The sequence below is a fragment of the Vidua macroura genome, chromosome 18 (assembly GCF_024509145.1).
Source record: "Vidua macroura isolate BioBank_ID:100142 chromosome 18, ASM2450914v1, whole genome shotgun sequence".
In the NCBI taxonomy this organism is placed as follows: Eukaryota; Metazoa; Chordata; class Aves; order Passeriformes; family Viduidae; genus Vidua; species Vidua macroura.
In genome coordinates, this window is record NC_071588.1 from 10212950 (window position 1) to 10226020 (window position 13071).

General features: G+C 52.4%; 2 protein-coding genes across 5 annotated transcripts in view; one reads left to right on the forward strand and one right to left on the reverse strand.

Moving 5' to 3' along the window:
• Window positions 1–1113: 1113 nt before the first annotated feature.
• Window positions 1114–4059, forward strand: PEBP1 (phosphatidylethanolamine binding protein 1). Of its 2 annotated transcripts, none has more exons than XM_053994296.1 (5): window positions 1114–1245; window positions 1696–1907; window positions 2223–2332; window positions 2929–3029; window positions 3244–4059. In XM_053994296.1, exons 2-5 carry the CDS (start codon window positions 1773–1775, stop codon window positions 3459–3461), a joined length of 564 nt encoding a protein of 187 aa, XP_053850271.1. In that variant the 5' UTR covers window positions 1114–1245; window positions 1696–1772; the 3' UTR covers window positions 3462–4059. The 2 variants fall into 2 exon arrangements, with proteins under 2 accessions (XP_053850271.1, XP_053850269.1); XM_053994294.1 differs by lacking the exon at window positions 1114–1245 and adding an exon at window positions 1331–1487.
• Window positions 4060–6336: 2277 nt separating this feature from the next.
• Window positions 6337–13071, reverse strand: part of TAOK3 (TAO kinase 3) — a 75446-nt gene continuing 68711 nt past the window's right edge. For all 3 annotated transcript variants that reach the window (XM_053994291.1, XM_053994292.1, XM_053994289.1), the window contains 6 exons: window positions 12888–13016; window positions 11990–12193; window positions 9106–9345; window positions 7817–8029; window positions 7279–7461; window positions 6337–6539 (listed from right to left, as the gene is read on the reverse strand). In XM_053994291.1, the coding sequence (XP_053850266.1) occupies window positions 6378–6539; window positions 7279–7461; window positions 7817–8029; window positions 9106–9345; window positions 11990–12193; window positions 12888–13016 (1131 nt within the window). In that variant the 3' untranslated portion in view covers window positions 6337–6377. The remainder of the gene's footprint in view (window positions 6540–7278; window positions 7462–7816; window positions 8030–9105; window positions 9346–11989; window positions 12194–12887; window positions 13017–13071) is intronic.

A 13071-nucleotide genomic window follows, 5' to 3' on the forward strand; every position in this document is an offset into this window, starting at 1 on the left:
GATGCTCTCGGGCACTTAAGCCACGACAAGCATGCCTTGTGAACAAAGGAATCACCTTAAAAGCAATGGCCTGTTGCATATACAAAACACTTCATGATTATGCATATATTTTATTTAAAACAAGAAATTTGTCTGGTACTTGTCAAAAAGTTTCTGTTAATTCCCAGACGCCTTCGAGTCTAAGTCAGGCTTGAAGAAGTTCGTTTCTGTTGATAAGGAAAGCCATAAATTCCTCTCCTCTGGAAAATTTAGGGGTTTCTGTAATTGTTATCCTTGTGCGAAGAATTCCTTGATTATCCCATCTCTTTCTTGAGTTAGTTATAAAGTATCTTACGTAGTACAGTTTCTATTTTAACATTGTGTTATAACCTAAAAATACATTCAAAACACTACTTGAGATAATTAATACAGCATAACTTTCCAACGTTACACATATAATATTCATTGTAACATTTGCAAAAAGCCAATCATAAAATATGCATTTTTCACAGTGTGTTAAATGTATTTTTAGGTTATAACACAATGTTAAAATAGAAACTATACTATGTAAGATACTTTTTAACTAGCTCAAGAAAGAGATGAGATAATCAAGAAATTCTTTTCATGATGGCAGTGACGGGGCCCACGAAGAGTTATGGCCTCCTTATCGGAAAAGACAAACATTCTTCCACCTTCTCTCCGTCTTTATGGAACCACCAGGATTAAGGAGAAGAAGTTGACAAAAACCAGAAAAGCTCTTAATTTGTAAGGAATTTATGCATCATGTATGAGATGTATGAATATGCAACAGGCTATTGCTTTTAAGGTGATTCCTTTGCTCACAAGGGATGCTTATGGGGCTTAAGGGCCCGAGAGCATCCGGACGTCCGTAATTCTTTGCTTTTTATTGTCTTGTAATTGTCCTAACTCTAAATTTTTATTACTCTAATTATATTACTATTTTTATAACCATTTTATTATTATTAAACTTTAAACATTTTAAAAACCAAGTGATTGGCGTTTTTCACAGTCCATCCATCGGGTCCCGCCGCCTCAGAACCGCCGCTTTGGGCGGCCGCCATCTTGGGACCCCCCCCCCCCCCCCCGGCTCCGCCCGCCATCTTGGGGTCCCCTCACGCCCCCCTCGGCCGCCCCAGCAGAGCGGGGCCGGCGCTGCCGCCCGCTGCCGCCCTCGGATCGGGAGGGTTTGAACCGGAGAGAGCGGTGTTCTCTGAGCGGTGTTCCCTGAGCGGTGTTCCCTGAGCGGTAAGCAACCCCCTCATCCAGAGGGCTGCTCCAATCCACCCACTTAGGGACACCCCACCACCCGCGCGGCGGGAAGGGCAGAGATAAAACACTTGGTACTCTGTGTAACTCCGCAGCGAGGACCGTAACCACGCAACTATCCTCGGGTTTCTCCGGGACACCTTACACATGGCAGCTTGGAAGCACCAAGGCGTGCGTGAAGCAGAGCGCTGAGACCCACAGGGTTGGCCCACTGGGCCCTGGTACATTAATTATTAATTAACCTAATTAGCGGTAGGGGCGACAGTGCTGGCCCAGGTAACCTGAGCTCGGCCGGCCCCCCTCGGCTCCGCCTGGGGGCGCCATACAGCTGGCGCGGGGGAGGCCGGCGGTGCGTCTCCACCAATGGGAGGGGAGCATAGCGGCGTCTCCACCAATGGGAGGGGAGCCTAGCGGCGTCTCCACCAATAGGAGCGGAGCGGGGCGGTGCCTCCGCCAAGGGGCACGGGCAGCCCGGAGCCGCCGCCGTCGCAGCCACAAGCGTCGCCATGCCGGTGGACCTGGCCAAGTGGGACGGGCCGCTGAGCCTCGCCGAGGTGGAGCAGAAGCCGGCGCACCCGCTGAGGGTCAAGTATGGCTCCGTGGAGATCGACGAGCTGGGCAAGGTGCTCACGCCCACTCAGGTGAGCAGACCCGGGCCTGCGCGCGGGGGTGGCGCGGCAAAATGGCGGGATGCGGTCGGGCCTCTTGCGCTGTCGCTCCGGCAGCTGCCGCGGAGCTTCCCCGCGGAGAGGTGTAGGGGCAGAGAGAGGGGCTGAGCTGTGCGGGCGGCCGTGCCGCAGGAGAGAAGGCCCGTGGCTCTCACAGCCAGGGCGAGCTGGCGCGAATGGCCTTGAACCCCTCGGCGTGGCTGCCAGCGCAGGTCATGCCGGCCCTGTGTGCGGGGCAGGTGGCTGGCGCTGACAGCGGGGCCGGTGCTAACGCGGTCATCCCTGCAGGTCCAGCATCGCCCCACCAGCATCGAGTGGGACGGCTGCGATCCGCAGAAGCTTTACACCCTGGTTCTCACAGACCCTGATGCGCCCAGTCGGAAGGACCCAAAGTTCAGGTAACGGGGATGGACGGCTCCGTGGCTTGCGTGGGGAAAAAGGAGCATCTCTCTTGGGCTGAGCAGAGGCTTAAGGAGGAGATGGGACTGTGCTCTGCCTAAGGTGCAGCTGTGGGGCTGTGGCTTGTCATAGAAATTGTGTCCTTGCCTCTCTCCTTGAGCCAGGGACAGCATGGGGAGGAGCAGCTGCTCTTATCAGGGATGCTCAAAGGTCTGTTGTAGCTGGAGCAGCACAGCGTTTACTGCTTGCTCTAATTTAGCACGTATATGAGTTGGAATTAGGTCTTTGCTGGCAGCAGAATCTTAAATCTGGGACCAGCTCACCTTCCTCAAGTCAGCCTCAGCAGTGTGTGGCATCCCCACTCTCAGAGATCAGGCTGTGGGTTTCCTGCAGCCATGTGGAGCTTGTTTTGGCATGCTGTGCATCCCTACAAAGCGGTGCCCGCTCTGGGACTGGTGTCCTTCGGGTCTGGCAAACCAGCTCTTTGTTTTACCCCGTGCTGACAGCCTCATGGAAAAGCAGCAGCTTGGAGTGACGAAGGGCGTTCCTATCTGCAGCTCTGCCACTTTGATTGTTCTGTACCTTCTCTTTTCAGGGAGTGGCATCACTTCCTGGTGACCAACATGAAAGGCAACGACGTGGGCAGCGGGACCGTGATGTCGGATTATGTTGGCTCCGGGCCTCCCAAGGGAACAGGTCGGTACCTGCAGCAGTTCCCAGGTGCTGCTACCTGGATCACACCCAGTGCAGAAGGGTGGGGGGGAAGCCTGCAGGAAACTGCCTGTGGGAACGATCCGTGCGGGATCCAGCCTATCTAGTGCATCTGCCCTCAGCTGCCCTCGGCTCCATCACCCTTGGCCACTGTGGGGTCAGCTGGGAGCGCGGGCGGTGATGCTGTCCCTCCCCGCAGGGCTGCACCGCTACGTGTGGCTGGTGTACGAGCAGCCCCAGCAGCTGGCCTGCAGCGAGCCCGTGCTGTCCAACCGCTCCGGGGACAAGCGCGGCAAGTTCAAGGTGGCCGCCTTCCGCAGCAAGTACGGGCTGGGGGTGCCGGTGGCGGGCACCTGCTACCAGGCCGAGTGGGACGACTACGTGCCCAAGCTGTACGAGCAGCTCTCGGGGAAGTAGGGCCAGGGCCCTTGGGCACCGCAGCAGCCGTGGCTGGGGCCGGGCACGGCGCTGTAGTTCTGTTCTGTTAATGAGTTGAACCCCAGTGTCCCGCTCTGACCACTGGCAATGTCACCGTCCCTGCTCCGTGTCCCTGTGTTCAGGCCTGTGCTGATGCTCGTGGTATCCTAGCTAGAGAGCTGCTGATGGGTGTCCCTGGCTCCAAACTGACCTGCTTAAGGGAATTAAAAGCCTTTGTGAATTAGTGTCAATTCAGGGGGTCTCTGCTGTCTTGGGATGGCTTGAGGTGGCAGGGGTGTGGGTACACAACCACTTCGGGGTGGGTGCTGGCTGTGGAGACTCCCTTTTCCAGGAAAGGAGAGGGCAGTCAAAGGGAAACTTGCTCCCCTTTTTTTTTCTTTTCCCCCTCCTACATTTGGCCAGTGCCTCCACATCACCACTGCAGTAGTGAAGGTGCAGCTCAAGAGGGAGGCAGGAGCTGGCCTAGAGCACTTCCTTCTGTTCTCTGCTGCCGCTCAAAGCTGAGACCACTTTGTTCTGTTCAGTCCTGTGGTGACCTGCCCTGTGCTCACAGTGCAATTAAAAACTTCCCAAGGTACTTGGTGTGCTTGGTTGTCTTCTTGGGGGGGTGAGGGCAGTGCTCAGGGAGCAGTGGGTGGTGGTGTGTTCCTGGGAGGAGGCTGGACCCCGTGCCCAGCGCTCCCCATTCCTGGGACTCACTGATGACAGAGGGACACAGCTCAAAGCCATCATGTCTTTCCATCTTGAAAACATTCCCAGCCTTCAGTTCCTTCCCAAGGGATCTCCCCTCACTCCCAGACCCGTGGGGGCTCCTTCCCTCCACAGGAACCCCCACATCACCACAGCAGATCTGACACCCCAGCACTCTGGGCACCCTGTCCTGAAGCCACCTCCCAGCCCAGCTGCAGGTCCCAGGTGCTTCCTGCTGCTCCAGCAGCTTTGCAGTGAGGCCTGGAGGTGTCTCCTGAGTGCCTAGAGCAGAAATGAGCCTTTGATAGAGCCTGATGGCTATAAAAAGGTAAAAAAGGTGAAGGCAGTGCAATTCAGCTTCATGGAATCAGGAGCTTTCCCCCTTTTTTCAAGCTGCTGTATCAAAGCTCTGCAGTGACATGGTCTGACAAACAAGAATCAGCAGCACCCCTGAGAAAATTGGGGATTCCAGAACTCAGGTGGATGGTGCTGACCCCAGGGCAGTTTATCAGCCCAGCAATTAAAACATTCCAAGAGGATCGATGGTTTTCCAGGAAAACAGCCCCAGCTACTCCAGACAAGGCCCACCAGAGTTAAGGCTGGAGCAGGGCTCAAAAGGCTGATCCATGCTGGGACTGCTCGGGCTGGGAGGAGAACATTAAACAATTAAAAATCCATTCCCCTAAAAACCTCCACTGTCAGGAAACCAAGCCCTGCCCAGGCTCAGGGACACCTGGAGTGGGACACCAGTGGAATGTGTCCCCTCCCCATCCCCACCTTGCACCTGTGCTGGGCCACGAGCCGCCCCTCCCACAATGACACAGCCAGGCATTGTGATGAACACTTTTATTTACAAATATAATTAAAAGCTCTGACAGTTATTCATGCTGTTCCCTGGAACCTGAAAAATGTTTTTGTTGTTTTGTTGGTTTTTTTGTCCTTTTTTTTTGTTGGTTTTTTTTTTAAAGTGCATGCAAAAGAAGTAAAGCCTTTTTTTTTTCTCTTTTTATTGTAAGAAAATACACAGTTTGAAAGTGTGAATAATGCAATATTTATGACCAAGATCATGAGGTTGGGGGTGGACTTGGGGGAGGAACAAAAAAAAAAAAAAAACCCAAAAAACAAATAAAAGAAAAACTGAAAAGGGCTGGGATGATCTAACAGACAGTGTTGAGCTCCAGAACAGAACTGGAGAGTGGGGGGTGGCTGGAGCAGGAAGGGAGGGGGGGAAAGAAGTAAAAAAATTTTTGATCAGAGAAACAGTTAAAATACAATATGAAAATAAGTAAAAGCTCTCCTTAAATTCCTTCTATACACAAAATACACGATTTGACAAAGCCCAATTTGTGCTACTGGGATCCTGTGGGCTCATTTAAGTGTATTCACATTCTCTGCGACAGCAGAAAATGATTTATGATACAATCAAGAATATGCCCAGGGGCCAGGGCTCGTCCCTGCTGCCCCTGGCATGGTACTCCTAAAAATCACCACGTCGTCACCCGCCCCTCCCCACCCCCAAAAAAGTAATAATATGTCACCACTGATATGTACAGCACGATTAAGTTTTTTTTTTTTCTGTAAAATGTATCAAATTTTTTTTTCAATCTTTAATAAAATTTTTTTAATTATTATTTAATTATTCCTGATGAATAAATACCAAAAAAATAAAAATAAAATAAAATTATGCAGCAGCTAGTTAAGGTAAGGCTGCGGATTCAGTCTCTCTCCCCCTGGGATCGTAGATATCTTTTAATTATTAATATTTTTTTGCTTGTACTTTCATTGATTGGTGGTAAAATGAGTGATTGCTCAGAAGCAACATACATCCACTTGGTGGCTTTTTTTTTTTTTTTCTTTTTTTTTTTTTTTTTTTTCTCCATTAAAATTGTCTCCAAAGTTTTCACTGAAACATTTTTAATCATTGCACAGAGACATCAATACTGTGACATACTATGGAAAAGACTGCCAGGAGCTGTCCTGCACCGGGACGTGACGGGGGAAAGGGGCCCCTGATGGATAAGAATATACAGGCACTGGTCCGACACGATGTCAGTAAGAGAGACAGAAAGAGAGAGAGCACGCCCGTCAACATGGGGAATGTTGGGTTTGCAGGTTTTATCCTTACTTTGTTTGCTTTCTGTGGTTTTTGTTGGGTTTTTGTTGGTTTTGTTGTTTTTTTTTTTTAAATGGCAAAGAAATTTAACCTCATCTATAGTCCTCCTTGGGATATTCTAATGTGACCAAATTCCCAAAGCCCATCCGCAGGCTCTCCATGTCGAACGTCTCAATCTCTCGCTCCTGCCTTTCCAACAGAAACTTGATCCTCTCGCTACGTTCCTTCTGGAGGGCGGCGAGCTCCTCTTCGATCTGCAAGGAGCACAGTCAGCAGCCCCCAGCACAGCTCCAGCCTGCCCGTGTCCCCAAACCCCCTCTGCAAGGAGCAGTCACAGCTCCAGCCTGCCTGTGTCCCCAAACCCCCTCTGCAAGGAGCAGTCACAGCTCCAGCCTCCCCGTGTCCCCAAAGCCCCTCTGCAAGGAGCAGTCACAGCCTGCCCCGTGTCCCCAAACCCCCTCTGCAAGGAGCAGTCACAGCTCCAGCCTCCCCGTGTCCCCAAACCCCTCTGCAAGGAGCACAGTCACAGCTCCAGCCTGCCCCGTGTCCCCAAACCCCCTCTGCAAGGAGCAGTCACAGCTCCAGCCTGCCTCCTGTCCCCAAACCCCCTCTGCAAGGAGCAGTCACAGCTCCAGCCTGCCTGTGTCCCCAAACCCCTGTGCAAGGAGCAGTCACAGCTCCAGCCTGCCCGTGTCCCCAAACCCCCTCTGCAAGGAGCAGTCACAGCCTGCCCTGTGTCCCCAAACCCCCTCTGCAAGGAGCACAGTCACAGCTCCAGCCTCCCCGTGTCCCCAAACCCCCTCTGCAAGGAGCAGTCACAGCCTGCCCATGTCCCCAAACCCCCTCTGCAAGGAGCAGTCACAGCTCCAGCCTGCCCCGTGTCCCCAAACCCCCTCTGCAAGGAGCAGTCACAGCCTGCCCATGTCCCCAAACCCCCTCTGCAAGGAGCAGTCACAGCCTGCCCCGTGTCCCCAAACCCCCTCTGGAACGTACCTTCTGTTCCAGGTGTGCCCTGCGCAGCGACACCCGTTGCTCCAGCTTCTGGAGTTCCCTTTCGTGCTGTGCTTCTGTCTGCATCTTTATTTTGCTCTGGTAGGCGTTGAGCAGCTCCATCTCCTGCTGGAGTTGCAGTCTCAGGGCTTGGCATTCAGCTTCCTGGGCCTCGTCCAGCCGGAGCTGTGAGAGCATCGGGAAAACAAGGCTCAAACCCCTGCTGGGAATTCCTCTGCTCCCACACAAGTCACACAACCACTCTATTTCTTCCCAAAGCTGCTGGTGTTGGTGGCAGAGGGAGAAAGCAGGAAAGGCTTCATGAGCAGCAGCTGCTCTGCTCACGCTGAGGCAGAGCCTCAGAAATCCAATCCTAAACCCCAGCACGCAAGGGGAGCAGGGAAAGGACGCGTGTTCCACAGGACACCTATTCCAAGCGGGAAAGTGGCACCTGATGTGTTGTTTAAAGAGTTTTGATAATTCAATGGCTGGAGAAGTGCCCCCCAGGGTGCTGCCAGGCCCCCGAGCCCCCTGCACGTACCGCCTGCGAGGCCATCATCTCGTTGATGCTCTGCTCGTACTGCTCGGCCAGGATGGCGAGCTTCCGTGTCTGCTCGTCCTTCAGGCTCTTCAGAATTGTCTTGTGCTCACTCTTTGGAGTTACTTCCAGCTGGTGATTCTTCAGTGCTTTGTACTGCTTAGTTTGCACTTTGCATGTGTCCTGGAACTGCTTTTTGATCTGCATTTCCATAGCCTGCCAAGGAAGGAATGATGTGAAGAGCACGAAGGGCTTTGGGAATGGAGAGGCTGTGGTACGTCCACATGGGTGGGGTGGTGGGAACCACAGCTCCCCTGTGTGTGCTTCCCACAGAGACTAACCAGCAGCAGCAGCTCAGGCCCTGCTGCAGCCTGGCCAGGAACAGCACCCATTCAGCCCTCCTCAGCCCAGGGCACTGCCCACTTCCTGCAGATCACCCAGCCCATCACCTGCCTCCCAAAACATATCTGCTTTTTCACAGCATCATTCCCCTTCCATGTCCTTCCCACCTCAACCTTGCACTATGTGGAGGCTGCAGACCTAAGAACTAGCAAGGGTGTGACTGAGTGACAGCAATGTGCCTTCTCTCTGGTGACCAGTGACCCCAGGGAACAGCTGGAGCTGTGGAAGGGAGGTTGAGGCTGGGTATCAGGAAAAGGTTCTTCCCTCAGAGGGTGCTGGGCACTGCCCAGGCTCTCCAGGGAATGGGCACGGCTGTGAGGCTGCCGGAGCTCCAAGGGCACTTGGAAAATGCCCCAGGGATGCACAGGGTGGGACTGGTGGGGTGTCTGTGCAGGGCTGGGATTTGGACTCCATGATCCCTGTGAGGCCCTTCCCACTCAGGCTGTTCTGTGATTCTGTGACACTGGGAGGAGGAACATGCCTCTACCACAGAGAGCAGCTCAGAGGTCTGTGTGCAGAGCTCAGCACACACTCCCAGTGCTCTGTGTTCTCTCTGGACTCTGAAAGCACCACAAACCCTCCATCCTCATCATCCTAAGCTGACACCAGCGAGGGCCTGAACAACACACAGCTTTGTCAGAAACAACTTCTGTAACACTTTGCTTAGGACTGGACTATTTTACAACAGCCTCAATTAGCACAGCACTTTAAAAACCCCCTGTGAGCTCTGGTCTACCCCAGCCCACAACTTCCCTTATCCGGAGCTGCTGTGTGCAAAGGGAGGGGATGCTCTGTGCAAAGGGAGAGCACAGGGTGTGGAGAGCGGTGGTCCCACAGCACGGGTGCTGCATGGAGGACAGAGGCTGGAGGAGGAGGAAAGCTTGCAGCACCTTCAGGTTCTTTGGTTGCTGCCGGAGCTCCATGAAATGCTTCCTGTGCAGCTCCCGCTCGCGCCGCTTGTTGTACTCCAGCTGGTTCTCGAGCTCAGTCTGGTGCTGCAGCCGGATGAGGTCCATGCGCAGCTTCTGCAGCGTGTGCAGCTGCCGGTACTCCAGCTCCCGCGTGGACTCGTCGTGCCGGATCAGCATGGCGTGCTCCATCTCCTTCTGCGTCCGCTTCTTGTTCAGCTCCTGCACACACACACACACAGCTGAGCGGGCAGCCCTGGCTGCAGCTCCTGCTCACTGCTCGGCACAGCGCAGGGACTTGGTGTGTCACAGGGAAACACAAACCCAGCAGCACCATGGGGATGCTAGGAGTGACCACCCAGTGACCGACCATCCATCCACCCATCCGTATCCATCCATCCATCCATCCATCCACCCATCCGTATCCATCCATCCATCCACCCATCCGCATCCATCCATCCATCCATCCATCCGCATCCATCCATCCATCCATCCATCCATCCATCATCCATCCATCCATCCATCCATCATCCATCATCCATCCATCCATCCATCATCCATCCATCATCCATCATCCATCCATCCATCCATCCATCCATCCATCCATCCATCCATCATCCATCCATCCATCCATCCATCCATCCATCCATCATCCATCCATCCATCCATCCATCCATCCATCCATCATCCATCCATCCATCCATCCATCCATCCATCCATCCATCCATCATCCATCCATCCATCCATCCATCCATCCATCCATCCATCCATCCATCCATCCATCCATCCCTCCATCCATCCCCTGCTCAGGGATGGCCCCACGAGTCCCCAGCAGGTGGCACCAGGACCCCACACAAGCCCTCTGTGCCTGCAGAAACTCGCAGCAGCTTTCCATGAACACATCCCAGAGTGCTCAGGGCTGGGCTGATGGAATTGGGGATCTTGTCTGGTTTAAATTCCCCTGTGCCCCTGGTGGGCACTGGCAATGAGCTCCCCCTTCCATCACCTGCACTAGAGTGGCCAAAGCAGAGGTCAGTGGCTCTAACACCACCTCAGGTGAGAAGATGAATTGTCCAGGTGGCATTTTTACCAAGGTGCAGCTCGTTTTTAAAACAAGGCTGGAGCCCGAGGCTCAGAGGGTTTTGCAGCGTTCACCAAGAGCTCCTGCACAGGGTGTCCACAGCCCAGGATAACCTTCCTCAAGCCACAAGCCCAGGAAGGGGAAGACACCAGTTGCCTCCCTGGTTATTGCACACATTTGTGTCTCAAGGTGTCAGCCACGCCCTGAGCAGCACGGAGCTGACTCCAGCTGTACCCCTTCACAGATGGCGCCGGTGCATCCCTGATCCCGGCTCAGGTTGCAGCCTCAGGCTGTGCTCCGTGCTGCACCAGCCAGGCACAGCAGGGCTGCCCCACCCCACACCGTGCCCAGCCCACGCTGCCTCAGCCTAAGGGGTTTCTGCAGGAGAAGCAAAAAATGTAATTATTCTGAGCTGCTGCTCACATGTGCCAATCCTGTTTTAACTCTCAACAGGATCACCTGCAAACTCCAGCCCCTGTGGCTGCTATACCTGGGACAGGTTTGAGCTGAGAGGATGGGGAAGGAAACAGGGCCAAGGTTTCCCTCTGCCCTCTTGGCCCTAAGGGTGTAGCATGTGTTTACATTTAAGCAAAACTTGACCCCTGACAGCCAAGATTAAAATTTACATGTACTGGTGTGCCAAAATGACTTCCCACTGGCACAAAGGCAGGTGGGACACTGACCAGGCACAGCTGTGGCACATGTGCCTTCACCCCAGGATAGCTCAGCCAGCCTCTCCCAAGCCTATTCCACACCTGATTTCAGTTCACGCAGCATAAACACACACTGTCATTCCACTTCCCTCAAACACTTTCCCATTTGCACAAAAACAGCATCTGTGGTTACTTAAAATATGGAAAACACATTTTGAAAGTGTTATTTACTTCAGGTGATCCAAGTAGTTAGTACTGGCACATTTGAATCAGTAGGGATGTAATTTTCAGGGAATAAAAACTCAGATCATTCTGAAAATTAGGTCTCTCATGAGGTCAGAGGTGTGTTCCTGGTTAAATGCCATGCTAGGCAACTGAACTCTGTTCTCATCCCTGCCACAGAGCTGACATGCTGTGATAAGGGTGCTCAAATCTGAATTTTTGGAGTCAACAGTTTTGAGGGTGCCTGGGTTGAGATATCCGGATCTCAGCAAAGCAGCTGAGCAGCCCCTGGCACATTTGGACCCAAGGGCAGCAAAGCTCTGAACAAGTACAAATTATACTGGAAAGCCTGAGGAGAGCAGGTCAAACACAATTTTTGACCATGCCTTACTCAGTTTTCACTAGAACACCCTCTCATCTGACAGTCTTTATCCAAAAATAACATCACTGAAGAATTCAGATACTACAGTGATGGCCACAGGAACATTTCCAAGTGGAAACTCTTTCTCCAAAGTGGTGTTTGACCACAGGCAGCCTTGAGGCAAGGGGCAAAAACCAACGAAGGGAAGCAGGGTGTGAAAAGCTGCTCCTTGACACCCACATCCCCATCCCACGGCTCTCCCCACAGCCCAAAGTGGGGCAGGACCCCCAAACCCAACCTTCAGGAGCTGGGATGAGGCATCAGGCCCAGAGGAGGGGCCCACAGGGCGTTTCTGTCTGCAGTCAACACTGCCATCCATCAGCTGATCACAGCAGCCACAGCTGCAGGGAAAACCATTTCCCAAAACATATTTTCTTACATTTTTCTCAGGTCTATTTAGCAACTAGAAACATGAAGACCTAAGTTCAGCCAAGACACGAAGCTAAGGCAGATAAAAAAGGCTGGGAGAGGAAGTGAGGAGTGCCATACTTCCCGAATGTTCTGCTGCTCCATCTCATGCCTCTTGATCATCGTTTTTCTCTTGAAGAAACGGCAGTTTTTGTCGTAGTAGAGTCTCTGCTGGCTGAGAAGCTGGGCCTCCTCTTCAGCCTGTGTGTGCTGCAGGTTCTCTTTGTGTTTGGATATCCTTTCTTGCTTCTCTTTCTTGGGTGTGCTGTGGTCCTCATTCATTTCCTGCAGGGTCAAAGCAAGGCTTCCCTTAGCACCACAGTGACACAGGACATGGGGGACCTTCCTGGCTCCTCCTCTGCCATTCAGTTCATGAAAGGACACCAAAATCCTGCTACAAACCAACAGAGCCAGAGCTATCACCTGGCCATGCTCAGCCCTGCTGCCCCTACAGCTGCACCAGACCCACACCAAGAGTAGGAGGAGAAGTGGCCACTGAGCTCCTTGATTATCATTTTCTCACCTTTACCTTAACAGACAATTATTTTTGCAACATGGTGAAGATAAATAAGGCATTTTGGTACATATGAAGTTACTTCTCTTCCTAGTTTATGTAAGTGATCACAGAGCTTTTAGTCAAGGGACACTGAATGGCTGCTCTGATTACTTGAAAAAACAGATGAGGAGAAAGGGGAAGAAGAACTCTCTGTGAAGTCCCATTTTCCCTCATCACCCTTGGTTTCAAAAGATTCTGCTCTACAGCAAATTGTAAAGGCACCTGTAGCCACCCTCACAAATTGCTCTGGAAATGCTGCCAGATGCTCCCAGCTCCTGAAAATTTACTTGCTGAGAATCCAAAATTTGCTTCCAAGCCTGACAGTATCCCTTAAACCCCTGGGCTGGCCCAGGTTTATCAAAACGAAAGACTGGTTCGTGTTCATTCCACACCCCTTCAGCCCCTAAAATGAGGGTTTCTTGCCTCTTTAATCTTTTCCTTGCAAAGCTTGTATTGTTTCTTCTGACTTTCTAAAAAGGTCGCCAGGTCTTTCTTTTGCTGAGCCAAAATCTGTTGCTGGAATTTCTTTTCATCTGCTGCAGCTGCCTTTGCCTGCAATGTACAGAGAGGAGAAAAATAACAATAAAAAAAAAGAAAAAAAGGTGAG

Bases quoted from the DNA above. Each gene is read 5' to 3' on its own strand.
- PEBP1 (XM_053994296.1), top strand. From the start codon at position 1,773: ATGCCGGTGGACCTGGCCAAGTGGGACGGGCCGCTGAGCCTCGCCGAG. The intron at 1,908-2,222 runs GTGAGCAGACCC...TCATCCCTGCAG, and splicing joins AGGTGCTCACGCCCACTCAG to GTCCAGCATCGCCCCACCAG. The intron at 2,333-2,928 runs GTAACGGGGATG...TTCTCTTTTCAG, and splicing joins CGGAAGGACCCAAAGTTCAG to GGAGTGGCATCACTTCCTGG.